The sequence below is a fragment of the Lithobates pipiens genome, unplaced genomic scaffold (genome assembly GCF_037356315.1).
Source record: "Lithobates pipiens isolate NorthernLeopardFrog02 unplaced genomic scaffold, aLitPip1_a1.2 Scaffold_8, whole genome shotgun sequence".
Classification (NCBI taxonomy): domain Eukaryota; kingdom Metazoa; phylum Chordata; class Amphibia; order Anura; family Ranidae; genus Lithobates; species Lithobates pipiens.
The window spans coordinates 134,670,248-134,686,964 of NW_027507903.1; the positions used below are offsets into that span (position 1 = coordinate 134,670,248).

The 16,717-nt window shown below is 46.8% G+C and overlaps 1 protein-coding gene across 4 annotated transcripts in view; it reads right to left on the reverse strand.

Moving 5' to 3' along the window:
• Positions 1–1,053: 1,053 nt before the first annotated feature.
• Positions 1,054–16,717, reverse strand: part of LOC143962605 (transmembrane protein 53-A-like) — a 112,519-nt gene continuing 96,855 nt past the window's right edge. For all 4 annotated transcript variants that reach the window (XM_077471900.1, XM_077471898.1, XM_077471899.1 and 1 more), the window contains 2 exons: positions 13,228–13,762; positions 1,054–2,581 (listed from right to left, as the gene is read on the reverse strand). In XM_077471900.1, coding sequence (XP_077328026.1) covers positions 2,217–2,581; positions 13,228–13,714 — 852 coding nt within the window. In that variant the 5' untranslated portion in view covers positions 13,715–13,762 and the 3' untranslated portion in view covers positions 1,054–2,216. The remainder of the gene's footprint in view (positions 2,582–13,227; positions 13,763–16,717) is intronic.

Here is a 16,717-nt window from a genome sequence, read left to right on the forward strand (position 1 = left end):
AATCAGCTGGTACCATTCCAGTCAGTAGACTGTCAGTAAAAATTAGGAAAATGGTCTGGCAAATACTTGATCTAGTTCCCCAAGTACCCTCGGGTGCAAGCCATCTGGTCCCGATGCTTTATTAATGTTAAGTTTCCAAAGTCTAAATTTTAGTTCTGTCCTCTGTTAACCATGGAGGTGCTTCCTGTGATGTGTCATGAGGACAAACACTGCAGTTTTGGTTACTGAAGCCCCCCGATTCTGAAGACTGAGGAGAAGAATGAATTCAATACCTTTTTCATCTCCCCATCCTTTGTAACCAGATGTCCTTCCTCGTTCTTTATGGGGCCAATATGGTCTGTCCGCCCTTTTTTACTTTTTACATACTCAATTAATTTCTTGGGATTTATTTTTGCTCTCTCTCCTCCGCTATGCGTCTTTCACGTTCTATCTTAGCCATCCTTATTGCATCCTTACATATCTTGTTGCATTTTTTATAAAGTCTGAATGCTGATGATCCCTCAACCTTGTATTTTTTGAAGGCCTTCTCCTTTAATTTTATATGCATTTTTACAGAGTTAAGTCACCCAGGACTTTAGTTTGCTCTTTTACATTTATTACCCAGTAGAATGCATTGGCTAATGCCCTTATTTTATATGCTCTTAAAGCAAACCCATCTCTCCCCTGCGTTCTTTGTTCCTAAGATTTTATCCCAAGTTATGCCTTCTAGTAAGGTTCGTAGTTTAGGGAAGTTCGCCCTTTTGAAATTCAGTGTCTTTGTATTCCCCTTATGTTTCCTATTTGTGTGATTTATATGGAAGCCAATTGACCTGCGATTGCTGTTCCCTAAATTGCCCATATTTCCACAATCCGTGATCAGGTCTGTATTGTTGGTAATCAGTAGATCCAGTAGTGCTTTATTTCTAGTCTGTGCATCTACTATCTGACCCATAAAATTGTCCTGCAAGACATTTAGGAACGGACGAGATCATCCCAATTACTTCATCATCCTGAATGCCTGTTCCCCTCTGCACATCTGTTCCCCTTTGTACACAATGCAATATAAACTTGACAGCAGAGTCAATTTTTTTATTTTTTATTTCATGTGACTGGGTGCAGCACCGAGTGTGCTGTCTGTGCTTTCACTATACCTGAGCTATCGGCGGTGATGGCCTCACCTCCAGGAGAGCGGCACTGCTGCCTGCCATCCCACAACAGATCCCTGACTGTCCAGGAGGAGGGAAGGAGTGGAAATTGCGGCAAGCCAGGACTTACATGCAGGGCTTCAATCTCAACCACCCAGGCCAGTTCCATCTATCATGCAACACTTCTGGCCGGCTGCTCTTTGTCCCACCTCTCCCCTACTCTTCTCACTGCCCCTGCTAGGGCAGCACTGCAGGCTGGGAATAGAGAGGTCTGGGGATGTCTTTACAGGCGCAACTGCCCCCTGGCCTAGCGCCATAAGGCACCTATGCTACCTTATAGATGGTGACTCCGGTCCTGTAGGTATTTAAAAAATTGGAATCCCTAGCGAGCAGGTGAAGATCCAGATTTTGGCGCCCTAGGCAGCTGCCTGTCCTGCCTATTGCTAGTGCCGGCCCTGCATGTAGTACACTAGTACTTGGCAGATATTCCTGCATCTCCTTTAATGTTGCTGTGGGCCATATTTTCTCCACTTGTTGATGACCGTATTCACTGTGTTCCATGATATATCTAATGCCATGGAAAAAATGCTGTGCTCTTCTCTTGACCGATACCTTCCAATAAGGAGATCCCTTAGATGTATTGCAAGCTCTTTTTGGATCATAGCTTTTGCTGTAAGAGGCAACTGAGTAAATGTCAGGAAAATCTTACTAGAACAGCTGAACGTTGCATGGACTTTATCACAATCACATTAATTTAAGAGAGGTGTGAACAGACTACTATTTACCATCAGTCTGAATGAGATTGGTTAATTCTGAGAACAGCCACAGCCACATACCTGGAGGGTATGCAGCCACAATATTTTATTTTTATTGTCCACCACTAAATAATTTAATTTTTAAAGTGAATTTCACAGATTACAGGTCCCATTAAAGGGGGGGGGGTTCTGATGTAGTTTACCTTGGTCTGATTTTTTTTATTTCAGCTCAAAAACCTGCCATTTTACAGGGGTGTGTAGGCTTTATATCCACTGTATATAGTTCATTAATGGTGCCTTAGTATGTTAATGGCAGACGAAAAATCCATTGTTCCAGTTATAGTCTGCTTCTAGGCATATTGTTGAGAAGACTGCTTATAAAGCTGTTCAGTGTGTCTGTATACTCTTCAGTGTATTTCCTTAAATGTCCAGCATGTACAGAATCTTGCCACTTCTTTCCCTGCACTTTGATCCCTTGTTTTTCCCAGCTTTGCATAAACTCCTCCAACACTACATGATCACACAATGGGTCATTTAAACAGTAGAAGAAGAGAGCTGGGCTGTGAAGAGGTTTTTCCAAGAAGGTTTGAATACCCCTCTCATAATAATCTGTTGTTTGACCTTTCAGGAGTGAAAAGTATAAAAGCATTCCTCGTACCACAAGTGGCTCTAAAAGCGGAGAGCTGATCATGCGCGCCACACCTGAAAACAGAAAAGAATACTTATTTATACTTTGCACTAAACAGTGCATATTAAATCACAGATAAACAGAGTATGAAAGTATAAGGTTATTTTGCAGGGAATAGCCTCATACATTGTAAACATGGGAAAGTGCAAAGTTTGAAGATGTTACATACAGTATTAATGAAAACAACAATAATTAAGGAGAACGTCAAAAAGTGGGGTTAGTGAATGTGGCGAACCTTTGCTTTGTAAAGAATACCCAATCAGGTGCAAGGAAAATGACTTGCTTGCACATGATTGGATGATGGAAATCAACAGCGCTTCACCACATTCACCAAGCTCTGGGGAAAATTAGTACAACTGCACTTACAAAAGTACACACTCCATTTGACTTTAGTAAATCAACCCCTATGGGTATCAAAAATATAAATGACTCCTAAAACCATGTCCTAATTCAATCTTAACACCATTAAACCTATTCACTGGTGTAATTAGTGAGTTATGCAAAAAAGCTAGGTAAAAAACCTAGAGACAATTTAAATCCATTAAAACAATACCTTAAAAACAGTACATTGGTTACCTAGCCCTAGGATATGTCTAGTTAGGATATTGACACTGCTCATACACCATAACTTTATGACCACTGACAGGTTAAGTGAACAACAATGATTATCTCATTATAGTGGCAACTGAAAGTCGGTGGAATATATTAGGCTGGGTTCACAACTATGTGAATTGGATGCAGGAGAATGTGATCAGCTCTCTATGGAGCCGATTCACATATCTCCAGGGCAGCTGTGGTCTTTGGCTCCATTTCAGGGCCAAATTCAGGCACAGATTCATCCCTGCACTGGAGAAAGGGGATGCATAGCATTCCTGTGCGAGCCTCAGGTAGCAAGTTGTCCCTGAAGTTGATGTGTTGAAATCAGAAAAAATGGGCATCACAGTTTGCTGTGTAAAGGACTACGCAGCTGCCAACCAGTCTGGGTTTCCATGCTGACGTGTCCACAGCCAAAATTGCTTACAATTTGCATGTGAGCATAAGAACTGGACCATGGATGAAGGTGGCCTGGTCTGATGAATCATGTTTTCTTTTACATCATGTGGATGACTTAGATGCATGTGCATTGCTTACCTGGCAAAAAGATGGCACCAGGATGCAGTATGGGAAGAAGGCAAGGTGGTGGAGACAGTGTGATGCTTTAAGCAATGTTCTGCTGGGAAACTTTGGGTCCTGTCATTCATGTGATGTTACTTGACATATACCACCTACCTAAACATTGTTGCTGACCAAGTACACTCTGTCGTGAAAATGGTATTGCCTGATAGCAGTGGCCTCATTCAGCAGGGTAATGCGCCCTGTCACACTGCAAAAATGGTTCAAGAATTGTTTGAGGGACACAGCGAGTTCAAGGTGTTGACATGGCCTCCAATTCCCAATTGAGCATTTGAAGGTTTTGCTGTAAAAATAAGTCCATCCATGGAGACCCCAACTCACAACTTACAGGTCTTAAAAGGATCTACTACTGACAGCTTGGTGCCAAATACCACAGCATACCTTCAGAAGTCTAGTGGTGTCTTTGTATCAATGGGTCAGGGTGTTTTGTTGGAAAAGGGAGGACCTACACAATATTAGGTGGTCATAGAGTTATGGTTGGTCAGCGTTTATCACACTTAAGGCATAAAAATTGCATTTTTAAAACTGCTTACCTGTAAAATCCCTTTCTTTGATGTACATCAGGGACACAGAGCCATAGTAATTACTATGTGGGTTATATATCGGACCGACAGGTGCTGGACACTGGCACGCCCCTAAGGCGCGAACTTCCCCCATATAACCCCTCCCATTACTGGGAGTCCTCAGTTTTGTAGCCAAGCAATACAAGTGCATAAGAAGAAGAAGGGAGGGACCTCTGTGTCCCCTGATGTACATCAAAGAAAAGGATTTTTACAAGTAAGCCATTTTAAAAATCCAATTTTCTTTTCTTACAACAGGGGACACAGAGCCATAGTAATTACTATGTGGGATGTCCCATAGCAAAGGCAACTGAAGGGGGGGGGCAGACCAAAAAACAGGAGGCCAGAGGACTCATACTGCAGCCTGCAGTATATACTGTGCCCAACGCAATATCCTCATGACCTTTAATATCGATTTGATAAAATCTGATAAACGTATGAACCGAAGGCCAAGTCGCGGCCTTACTGATCTGAGCCATAGAGACCTGATGATGCACCACCCAAGAGGCACTAATCGCCCTGGATGAGTGTGCTCTTAATAAGAGAAGGAAGAAATGTCCTCTTTAAGCTGAAGCTTAAATAATCACTTGACGAATCCATTTGGAAAATAGTGGATCTTGACGCTGCTTGTCCACATCTTGGACTCTCTGGCAGTACAAACAAAACCTGTGTTTTGCAAACCTGAGCCGTCGCCTTTAAATAGACTCTGATCGCTCTTACTACATCAAGAGACTGTAGTGCTTACTCTTCCCCAGATTAAGGCTCTGGCGAGAAAGAAGGAAGAATAATATCTTGGTTTAAATGAAAACCTGTTACCACTTTTGTTAGCAATTCAGGATGAGAACATAAAACCACCTCATCCTTATGCCTGAAGAAATATGGCTCTTATAAGACAGAGCCGCTAGTACCGATACTCTTCTAGCAGAAGAAATAACAACCAGAAAAGATTATCTCTTTCTCATCAAAAGAACCAAGGAAATTTTTAGCAAAGGTTTAAATGGCTGATTCAGCAAAGCCGATAAGACCAATTTTAAATCCCAAGGATTTAGAGGCGCCTTGATAGGGGGAATAAACAGTGTTATCCCCTGAACAAGTTAAAAAGGCCATAAGAAAAAACAATGACAAGGCCGGGATCTGGCTCTTGATAGAAGTCGAGGCCAGCTTCATTTCAGATCCCATATGCAGGACATCAGGAATCCTGCCTATGACAAACTTCCTGGGGTGCCAACCCCTGGATCTACACCAAGAAACATATGCCTTCCAGACTCTATAGTAAGTGATTCTGGAAGGTGGCTTCCTGGCATTAATCAAAGTAGAACTGCTATAAAGGATATATTTTAAAAGGGACCCAGGCGCTACCTATAATAGATGTATTTAAAGCAGATAACTCTTAGATAGCTAGAGTGATCTAGGTTGTGGTTGGCTCCTTGCCACTGATGTTCCTTAAATAAGAGAGAGAAAAAAGTGCCCCATATCATTGGCAAAACAGACAAGAAGAGGTGGTCACAACCTATATATAAGCCACTATGGGGTTGCCCTATATTAAAATTCTATGTTCCCAGGCCTAAGTAGGTTGCCTGCTGCCCCCTACTTAGTATATATGCTAGTATTCACCATTGATCCAGAGGCCAGAAAGAGAGACTTTTTTTTCTTTTTTCTCTGGATCCTTAGGAACATTTTCCGAGGAGACAGAAACTCTTGCATAAAGACTGTCTCATCAGCAGCCCAAGGACCCCACAAGCAGCACTTAAACAGGGATCCGAACCCCGGACCTTCAGATCAAAAGCCGACTGAGCCATCTGGGCTCTCGGAACTCTAGTCGTAACCTAGAGAAAAGAATTGCAGAAATCCCTCTGCTCTTGACATTGTTCCTGCCAGATTTTGCGAATCGCAGGACCTTTCCCCTGACCCAAACAAGTGGGGGTACTCCTTCATGGAAAGGTTTTAGCATTCTGCTTTGTGGGCTGGAAATGTGAGACTCTGCTCACTTGGGTGATTGCAGCATTAATTGCTGGAACCCCCCCATTTCTTCATAGAAATGTTCCCATTCAGAATACATAACCTATGCATGAATAGGAAAAAAACATCCACAGGTAGGGGAGGTTCAAATGAACCTTATTAGAGGTAGATACCTCAGGCAGGCAACAAATGCGTTAAGTAAGGGAGTAGACAAGCACCTGGCTTGTGAGGCTACTCCCTCCCTGTTTGGAAGATACTTATTTTTCCTCTTTGGAGGATCCCAAGTATCTTCCAATCTTTGTGAAGATCTACCTGATCCCCAACCTCAACAAAAGGGCCCTCAGGACTAGATGGGAATCTGCTATGTTTAATCTACCATGGAGAGACATCATAGCATAAATCTTCTTTCAAATTTTAGAATGGTAGAAGAAACAAACCCGTTTGTATGATATATGCAGGGACTGAGGTGTTCTACCCTTGACAGCTCAATCTGACCAGCCATATCCCTCCCAGGGGAAGATGACATTCTTTTGGAAAGGGTTTCCTTCACGGTAGGCTCCGAGACCTTAAAAGGAAACCTTCAGGAACTCTCCCACAATCCTGGACCTGCGACAGCACCCTGCCAGTAAAAACTTTATGGCCTTACTACCAAAAAGTACTGGATCCCAGGGCCCAGCTACCTAAAGAGAACCATTCACAAGCAAAAACCTAATTTCTTTGGATTACGAGGCCCGGGGTACCATTCATTTAGCCCATTACCAAGACATCAGAATGAATCCGGTCAGCATGGCTGGCTCTCATCAAGGATTACTGCCTGTGGAGCTCAGCACAGCACATCTTTACTCATGCCCAACACCTTAGACACTGGTGAAAAAACTGAGGACTTCCAGTAATGGGAGGGGTTATATGGGGGAAGTACATATAACGCCTTAGGGACGTGCCCGTGTCCAGTATCTTTCGGTCCAATATATAACCCACATAGTAATTACTATGGCTCTGTGTCCACTGATGTAAGAAAATAAAAATCTGTTATGAAGGCACGCAAATACCTTTTATTTAGATGAAAATCTAACATGTGATTAGAGGACAGCACCAAAAATAAAATAAAAATATAGGATTTTTTGTACTCACTGTAAAATTCTTTTCTCTGTAATTCACCAACCGACACAGCTCCTCTCTGTAACAAAATGGGTTGTTAGCCCCATCACTGGAGATTACTAGGCAAAGTTGTAATACAACACTTCAGAACTTTAGTTCCGCCCAGGGGGGCTGTCCCTTAGGCTACACTCCCCACACTCTGCCCTAGCAGCCTCAGTACGTCAACAAGCAGTATAACGTAAAGAGAAAAAAAAGGAGGGGTGGGTGCTGTGTCAGTTGGTGAGTTACAGAGAAAAGGATTTTATGGTGAGTACAAAAAATCCAGTTTTCTCTTATATTCACTGACCAACACAGCTCCTCTCTGTAATAAAATGGGACGTCCCCAAGCAGTGCCAAACGAGGGGTGGGAAAAACAGCATAAAAACTTCATCCACCATGGCAGGTGGGAACTAGTGAAACTAAACCCACAAAAAATAGCAGTGTGTGGAAAACCACCACAAAACAACCGGGTATCCTCAACAGGAGTGATCCCCAAGACCGCAGCCAACTGCGGAAGTAATGCAACAGTGCATTAACATAACAGTACTGTGTTTTTTCGAAAAACCAGGAAAAAATATTGGTTGCATATTCAATTGCAACTACAGGGCTGCCTTCAAAACTTTTTTGCGGCCAAAACAGGCATCAGCCGATGCACTGACGTCTACCTTGTAAAACTTGGTAAACGTATAGACAGACGACCAGGTCGCCGCCTTACACACCTGCGCGACTGACGCTTGGTGTCGGAAGGCCCAAGACATTCCGATTGCCCTTGTGGAGTGGGCCGTGACTGGAAAGGGGGGCACCTTCCCCTTCAAGGCGTAGGCTTGTAATACAATCTGTCTGATCCACCTGGAAATGGTGGCCGACGAGACTCCATGCCTTTCTTGGGACCAGCTACCGAAACAAAGCGAGTCTGACATCCGAAAGGGAGCCATGGCAGACAAATACACCTTCAGAGCCCCAACTGAGAAAGAGTCAAAAGGGGAATCTCCCTGATATTCTCAAACGGCGTTATTTGAAGCGCCGACAACACCAGGTTCAAATCCCATGGGGGTAACGGTGGACGCCCCGGAGGGACTACGTGTCGTACCCCCTGAACGAAGGTACTCACTAAGGAGTGGGATGCCAAGGGTCATTGAAAAAAAGACAGCTAGGGCTGAGATTTGCCCTATGATGGTGCTTAATGCCAATCTCTGGTCAACTCCTTGCTGGAGAAACACCAGGATCATGTATATGAAAAAGGAGCGCGGACGTCATCCTTTCTCCTCACACATGGAAATGTAGGCCTTCCAGGTACGATTGTATATCTTCGGAGATGAAGATTTCTATGCCCACAACATAGTTGGAATCACTGAGTCCGACAGACCCAGGTTCCTCAAAACCTGGCTCTCAATAGCCATGCCGTTAAAGCCAGCTATGATAAAGCAGGATGAAGAATTGGACCTTGAGATAGGAGGACCTTTCGCAACGGCAGTTGCCAGGGAGTGTCTGCCACCAGACAGACGCGGTCTGCATACCAAGGACGCTGAGGCCAATCCGGGGCAAACAGTATTACTTGGATCCCCTCGGGCTTCCACTCTGCGAAGCAGACGTGGCAACAGTTTCAGTGGAGGAAAGGCGTAGATCAGCTGGTACTGATCCCACGGGGCCACCAGCACGTCTGACACGTCTGCCCACGGATCTCTTGTCCTGGACACGAATCTTGGCATCTTCTGATTGAGACGGGAGGCCAGTAGATCCACATCTGGTGTGCCCCACTTCAGGCGCAGCAGCCTGAATGTCTCTGGATGCAAGCCCATTCTCCTGGGTCCAGCATCTGGCGGCTCAGATAGTCCGCCTGCCAGTTCTCCACTCCCAGGATGTAAATGGCTGACAGGGCCGGTACGTGTCGCTCTGCCCACTGAAGTATGTGAGTGACCTCCCGTGCAGCAGCTGAGCTTCTTGTTCTCCCTTGGTGATTTACGTATGCCACAGCCGTGGCGTTGTCCAACTGTATCCTGATCGGACGCCCTTGAAGACTCATCGACCATGTTTGGAGACACAGCCTGATCACTCTCAATTCGAGTAGATTGATCGGCAGCTGGGATTCTTCAGTCGACCAGAGGCTCTGAGCCGACTGAACCCCCATCACTCCACCCCAGCCGGATAGACTAGCGTCCGTAGTGATCACCGTCCATTTCAGAGGAAGGAACGATTTTCCGGACTGAATCACCGGGGACCTCAACCACCAGATCAGGGAGTCCCTGACTGGCTGGCTCACCTGGATCTTCCGATCCAGGGACAACTGAGATTTGTCCCATATTGACAAGATCTCCTTCTGCAGAACTCTGGTGTGGAACTGGGTGTAAGGCACTGCCTCGAAGGAGGCTACCATGAGTCCCAGTACTCGCATGCAAAACCGGAGCGACGACCACTTGCGGTTCATCAGTAGTTTGACCGCAGATCTCTGAGTCTGCAATTTGTCTGAAGGGAAAAAAACTCTTGCTTCCCTGGAGTCCAACTGCAAACCTAGGTACTCCAGACGCTGGGTCGGCACAATCACTGACTTCTTTAGGTTCAACAGCCACACAAATTCCTGCAGGGTCTGCATGGTGATCGCCACATCCTCCTCTAATTCTGAGGCGAAAGATACTCTCAGGAGGAGATCGTCTAGGTAGCCCACGATCGCGATCCCACGTTGTCGCAGCAATGCAAATACTGAAGCCAGTACCTTGGTAAAGACCCGGGGGGCTGATGCCAGACCAAAGGGAAGAGCCACAAATTGGTAATGGTCGTCCCCAACTGCAAAACGCAGAAACTTTTAATGCCGAAGGCATATGGGTATGTGCAGGTATGCATCCTGGATGTCTAAGGACGCCAGGGAGTCCCCTTGATGGAATGCAGCGACTACTGAGCGAACTGATTCCATTCTGAATCTCTGCACTTTCACAAAGTGATTGGGGCTTTCAAGTCCAAGATTGGACGTACCCCTTCCTTCTTGGGAACCACAAACAGATTTGAGTAGAATCCCTGGAAGTGTTCTGAGTCCAGAACTGGTACAATCACCCCGCGACTCCCTTACCACCTCCAACAGGGCCTCCCGGCAAACCGGGGATATGGGTATGCTGAAAGGGAAGAATCTGTTTGGCGGCCAAGAGAGAAACTATCTTGTAGCCTGTGGAAATCAGATCGCAGACCCATTGGTCGGATAACCGGGGAGGACCACCGGGCTGCAAACTCCCAAAGGCGACCCCCCACCCAAGACAGAGGGTGGGGACAAACCTTCATGCAGTAGCACTTTTATTCGCAGGCTTGTTAGACTTGCGATTCCAGGGACGTTTTTGACCGTCCGTGGGCGTCCTGTCGGGCTGGTGACATTTTGTCAAAGCTCCAGGCGGAAGAAAAAGCCGTTTGTGAGCGGAAAAAGAGGGCCCTTGCCCACGGCATGGCTCCTTAGCTTTCCTGGCCTGTGGGAGTAGTGTACTCTTACCACCAGTGGCATTTTTAATAATGTCATCTAGCGAGGCTCCAAAGAGCCGGTCGCCATGGAAAGGGAGATCAGTCTGGGCTTTTTTGGATGCCTGGTCAGCAGACCAGCATTTTAGCCAAATTAGGCACCTCAGGACCACAGCTGACACTGAAGCCCCGGATAGCAGAGGGAGAGTATCCAGGGCCGCGTCACAGATGTACTTAAGGCCTTGCACAAGTTGGTCTGCTAGTTCCACGCAGACAGGGGAAGCCTGTTGCTCTCCCAATTCGCGTTGCAAAAGTTTTGCCCACTCAGTCAGTGTCTGCGACACAAGTGCGGATGCCAGTACAGGTCGCACGGCTGACCCCACAACCGTAACCAGCCACCGCCTCGGCCTTCCTGTCCGTGGGATCCTTGAATGCAGGAGTCCCCTCAATCGGGATCCTGGTTACTTTATGTAACCTGGATACTGGGGGTCCACCACCGGAGGAGCCGACCATTCCTTGAGAAGGCTTTCCCCAAAGGAGTAACGCACCGCCATGTATTTGGGGACTGAAAAGGTCCATTGCGGGCGACCCCATTCCTTGTAAATGAACTTGTCATAATAAGTCAGATATGGGAACACCTTAGGTGAACGTGCTGGCTTGCGGGACCCAAAAGGGACCGGGTCCATCAGCAGAGGGATCCGCTGGCTCCTGAATCTTCAAGGTATCACGCACAGCTGTGATAAGTGCTCCAACAAGCGCTTTGTCGCGCACGGACCCAGACGGGGACTCATCCTCACTGTCCGAATGGTCCTGGTCAACGTCATCTGACAAGACAGAGCAGGGGTCACCGGCCTCAGCAGGACCCGAGTCTGCGTCAGAGCTCTACCCAGAGGAGGAGGGGGCAGGGGCCGCTTTTTAGCACCTTTCTTCACACGCACCGCCTCTATCTTGGCAACAAACAAATTGATGACCGCCTTCAGGGTGTCCAACCGGGAACCGCGCAGTCCGCAGATGACCCGGTTGCAATTGCCTGGATTTCGGGGGAAGAAACACCAGTTTCTGAAGCCATGCTGACCCTACCCTGTCTGCCACCCAAAGGGCACTTAGGACAGTGACAGTCCCACCCTCCTTGCTGCCGCTGACTGAGGTGTTCTAACCCGCCGGACTCACCACCCTGAGGAGTTTCGCGCTGTATACAGCAGTGCCTGTAGCCCCCTAGTGCTCCCAGATGCAGAGGGACCAAAGCTGTGTCGGAGGCAGTCCGTCAGAACGATCGGTGAACGATCGCTGAGCGATCTGAAAAACGTGTCCAAATTACATAGAAAGCCTGCCAGCACTTGGTGATGACAAAACAGGAAGCTGAGGGCACAGGAAGCTGCTGCCGGGTCCGGCTTCAAGAAAGTGGCAGCCAGTGTTCTGAATAGGGAATCACCGGGAAAATGGCCGCTTGAAGCCCAGAAGCATGCTGTCCCTTGCCCACACTGAAAATGGCCGCCAGCCAGCGCCATAAGAGGCAGAAAGAAACATGTGGCAGACACAGCGCTGCACCGACACAGGGGCAACCCTCACAGTCACCTCCTGGGATTAAGCACTCAGGACCCAGGCACCCCAGCACAGCCAGAACCCAGGTGAGGGTGCAGGGGTACACACACACACACACACACACACACTTCTCAGCGTCCATGCACGCCCCCCCCCGTGAGGGGGGAAAGGAGGGGAGTTAGGGACAGGGGATAGAAGAGAGGGGGGTGAGGGGGCCCCCCAAATCAACCTCCCAGGGAATGCCCAGCTGCTCAACCCTGCCGAGACAGGGAGAGCTGTACTTGCCAGTCCTGAAGAGCTGGGAGACATTCCATTGTAGCCAACTCCTGATCAGTACAGGGAAGGTTACTGGCCCGGCATACTGTGACACAGACATCAGTAGCTCGGTCATATGTATGCCCCGGAGCATAAAAGCTCACCGACCACCTCTGGAGCTGAGGTATATCGTGGCCTGCCAAGCTGTAGCTGCAACCTGCACACGCTCAATGGCCGGACTGGGGAGACTACAAGGATAAGTGAACCAGCCTGTCACCCAGCCGGCTGTTGATAGAAGATCACAGAATCATTCATCTTGCGCAAAAAGCCAAGCTTCTGCATCAAAAAAAAAAAAAACACAGACCTATGGGCCTGCAGGGTTCCTAGGTCTATATCTTTCACTAGGCAAAATAAAACTGAGGCTGCTAGGGCAGAGTGTGGGGATTGTAGCCTAAGTGACCGCCCCCCTGGGCGGAACTAAAGTTCTGAAGTGTTGTATTACAACTTTGCCTAGTAATCTCCAGTGACAGGGCTAACAACCCATTTTGTTACAGAGAGGAGCTGTGTCGGTCGGTGAATATAAGAGAAAACAAACTTACCTGTTGCCATCCTTTTTGTGCTGCCCATCACAAGACTGTCAAACACTTGGCCATGAACCCTTTCCAACAGCTCTCGTTGTTCCTTGGATGAACACACCAACATCTGTGCAAACAGGTACCCTCCAACGGACATAGCATGAACAAAAAGTCTGCGAGAAGAAAGGTCCTCTTGTCCCATCAAAAGATTCAACAACCGTTTCGCATATTCAAGTCCTGCCCTAGGCCACAGAAAATGTGATAGCGAGCTCTCTGCCACGAATACGTCAAAGCCCAACTTGAAGTAGAGCTGGATATACTTTTCATAAGATTTAGCATTAGAGCCCATCCATGGAAGAAAGAGTAAAAGTGGACGAGGAGTCTGGCTGCTTTCGGAGTTAGAAGGATTTGTGTACAAGGAAAATGAATTAGAATATTTCTTTACACTAAGAGGATAAGGTAAAGTATTTGGAGCTTGGCCTTTTGGTACAGTTCCAGATGCTGGGGCCATAGCAAGGGCAGGAGGCGATGAACTGACTTGATAGTGGAGGTAGGAACTCTGTAGAAACAAAACACATAGGAGATGCTTTATTTATACAGACAATGTAATAACTACATTTAATTGCACTTTTTTTGCAATGCTGAAGATGTTACTGGATGAAAATACTTGGATAAGCTTTAGATAAAATGTCAACATCACAGAAAAATATGTGAAAATTTGGTAACGTGACTAATACCACTAGCTATACCATAACCTGAACTTTCACACTGAACACCTCCCCGTGCTAGCGGTAAAGCGCCACTTTAGCGGTGCTTTACCGGCGCTGTGTGGGCAGTAGCGGGGTGCTTTTAACCCCGAAAGAAGGGGTTAACAAGGGGTTAAAAGTGCCCAAAAACCACCGCTGCCGAAGTACTTTGGCAGCGCTGCCCATTGATTTCAATGTGCAGGGCGTTTTGGGAGCATTGTTTACACTGCTCCCACACCGCCCTAAAGATTCTGCTTGCAGGACTTTTTTCCTGTCCTACAAGAGCTCCACCCCAGTGTGAAAGCACTCGGACTTTCACACTGGGGTGGCTTGAGAAGTGCTTTTCAGGCGCTATTTTTAGCACTAAAATGCGTGAAAAGCACCTCAGTGTGAAAGTGGCCTAAGAATATATAATTATTCATCAGTTGCAGCAAGGCCATCACAAAGATCTCCTAAAAACAAAATGTTCCCAAGCCATAAGAGACAGAGCATGGCTTGGTGTCTCTGGGAAGGGACTCTCCTGGGCCCCCTTTAGGGGTGTGATTGACAGCAGAAGGAGCAATTGCCGCATCTCAGCCAATAACTAGGGGGTGACCTAGGAGAGCCACTGTACACGTTGCTGGATCATGATTGGGCTTAGGTAAGTATTAGGGGTGCTGAGGAGGAAGCTGCACACTTAAGGATTTTTACCTTCATGCATGGATTGCATGAAGGTAGGAAACCTTGCCTTTTGAAAGGCATCATCTTACTAAAAAAAATTCCCTTCACTTGCATAAATCTTGACAAAACCTGCATAGTAATCATTTACCCCAAACGCTTGAAGTTTCCTGTTCTGTGGCACTGTCAATGACATAAAAAAAGTTTCAAACGTGGAGCATGACAGCCAGTAATCTAGAATTTCCAAAACAAAAATGTCAGTCAGGGTTGCTGACACATTTCTTTTGGTACCAATTTTCTTTGCTGATAAGTATTTTAGAAATTGTCTATGCACTTTCAGTAAAATCTTGTTCAGTAGAACATATTTCCCAGTGATCTGGTCCCATGACAGCCTCAAACCCCCCACAAGGGATACCTGAAGCTGAGTCCCAACATGTTCTGCTTGCTGACAATCCAGGGGAGAACTCCCAAGCCTTCCCAGGGTGAAGGTCCTGCCACAAGATGTCCAACAGAGACTAGGCCAGAATAAAAAAACTCACAGAAGGATCTCCTGACAAACAAACGGTTTTCTGGGGAACCAGATGGAAGCCGCACCCAGCAAAAAGGGGCACACCCATGGGGGGGGAGGGAAAGATACCACCACATTTAACCCAGGAAGACCATCTGGATGTCTCGCCTCGGATTCCAGGCTGCCAGACAAGAAAGGGGAAGCTGAAAAGGACGGAGAGTCCACAAAAGATGGGAAGACAATGATGGGAGGACATCCCCTCAACACTCTACAAATCTTGAAATGAAAAAGCAGCAATTCCCGTTCACATGGCAGGGTGTATATGTGATGCAAAGTTCAAGGAAGTAACAGTGTGGGATTGTTCATATTTCCAAACTTTAAAGTGGTGGTAAAGGCAGAAGGTTTTTTATCTTAATGCATTCTATGCGTCCACAAGTGCCTCAGCCATTTGAGATTCTCCCTCCTGATTGGCTGACACACAGCAATGGCACCATTGGCTGCCGCCCCTGTTGAATTCAGCTAGCCAGACTGATCTGATTGTTCTGTCCATCAGTGGTTTATACTGACTATTTGTACCTGTGTTGTTAAATTGATATGTATAGTGTGAATTTACATAAGACAATCACAAGTGGTGTGCAGGCTCCATCTAGCATTCCTTTTTGGTATTGTTGCAGTTCTGTTTATTTGATTACTGTATGTGTAGTTAAGGAAGTTGTTAGTACACAGGGAATTCTGGGTAGAATCTTCACAGGAAGTGAACCAGCCACCATTTTCACAAGACACTGCAAGAAGACATGACTTTCTCAATCCATCGTCATCACCCCATAGAGAACTTAAAAAGTATGTTTTTACTATCTGATCCTATATTGTATATCTTTGTTTCTGCAATATATGCTGTATTGTATGCAATATTGTACTTACTGAAGTCTATTTCTGTTATTTGTAGTTTCACCTGGCTTGTTCTAATAAAACTGAGATCAAAGAAATATGGTATCTGAAGTTATTGGGACAAGAAGGTTAGCTATATGTCCTTGAGACAGAACAGTAAACATTTTAAGCTGACCTCTGAAGGAAGATAAGCTGACTTTGAAAGTCTGTACAGCCCGGGGTTACACAGTATCCATGCAGTCAGAAGCCTTAAAAAAAAAAAAAAAAAAGGCCTGCGGCAGGCGAAGCAACTACACAGACGCGCTCTGTCAAGCAGCATCGACACTAGAACGGTCTCCATACAGCAAGACAGCTTCTTCCCCGCAGCCAGGGCTCGAGTGCTGCGGGAACGCATGGGAACGGCGTTCCCGTACTATTTCCACAGCGGGAACGCCGTTCCCATTAGCTATCTGAGCCGGGCCGGCTGAGGCTATGCAGCGCGTAGTCCGCGCCGCTCCTCAGCCGCCGAGTGACTGTGCGTGCCCACGCCGAAGTCATGTGACCGGTTGCTAGATGCGGAGCGGCCCCTGCCTAGCAACCGGTCACATGACTTCGGCGTGGGCACGCACTGGCACGAGACCGTCAGTGTGACACACGCGCGCCGGACTGTCCTCCCGCTCCCCTCTACCCAGTGCCTCCTGTGGAAACAGCCGCTGCACTTTGAGTTTACTTAGTT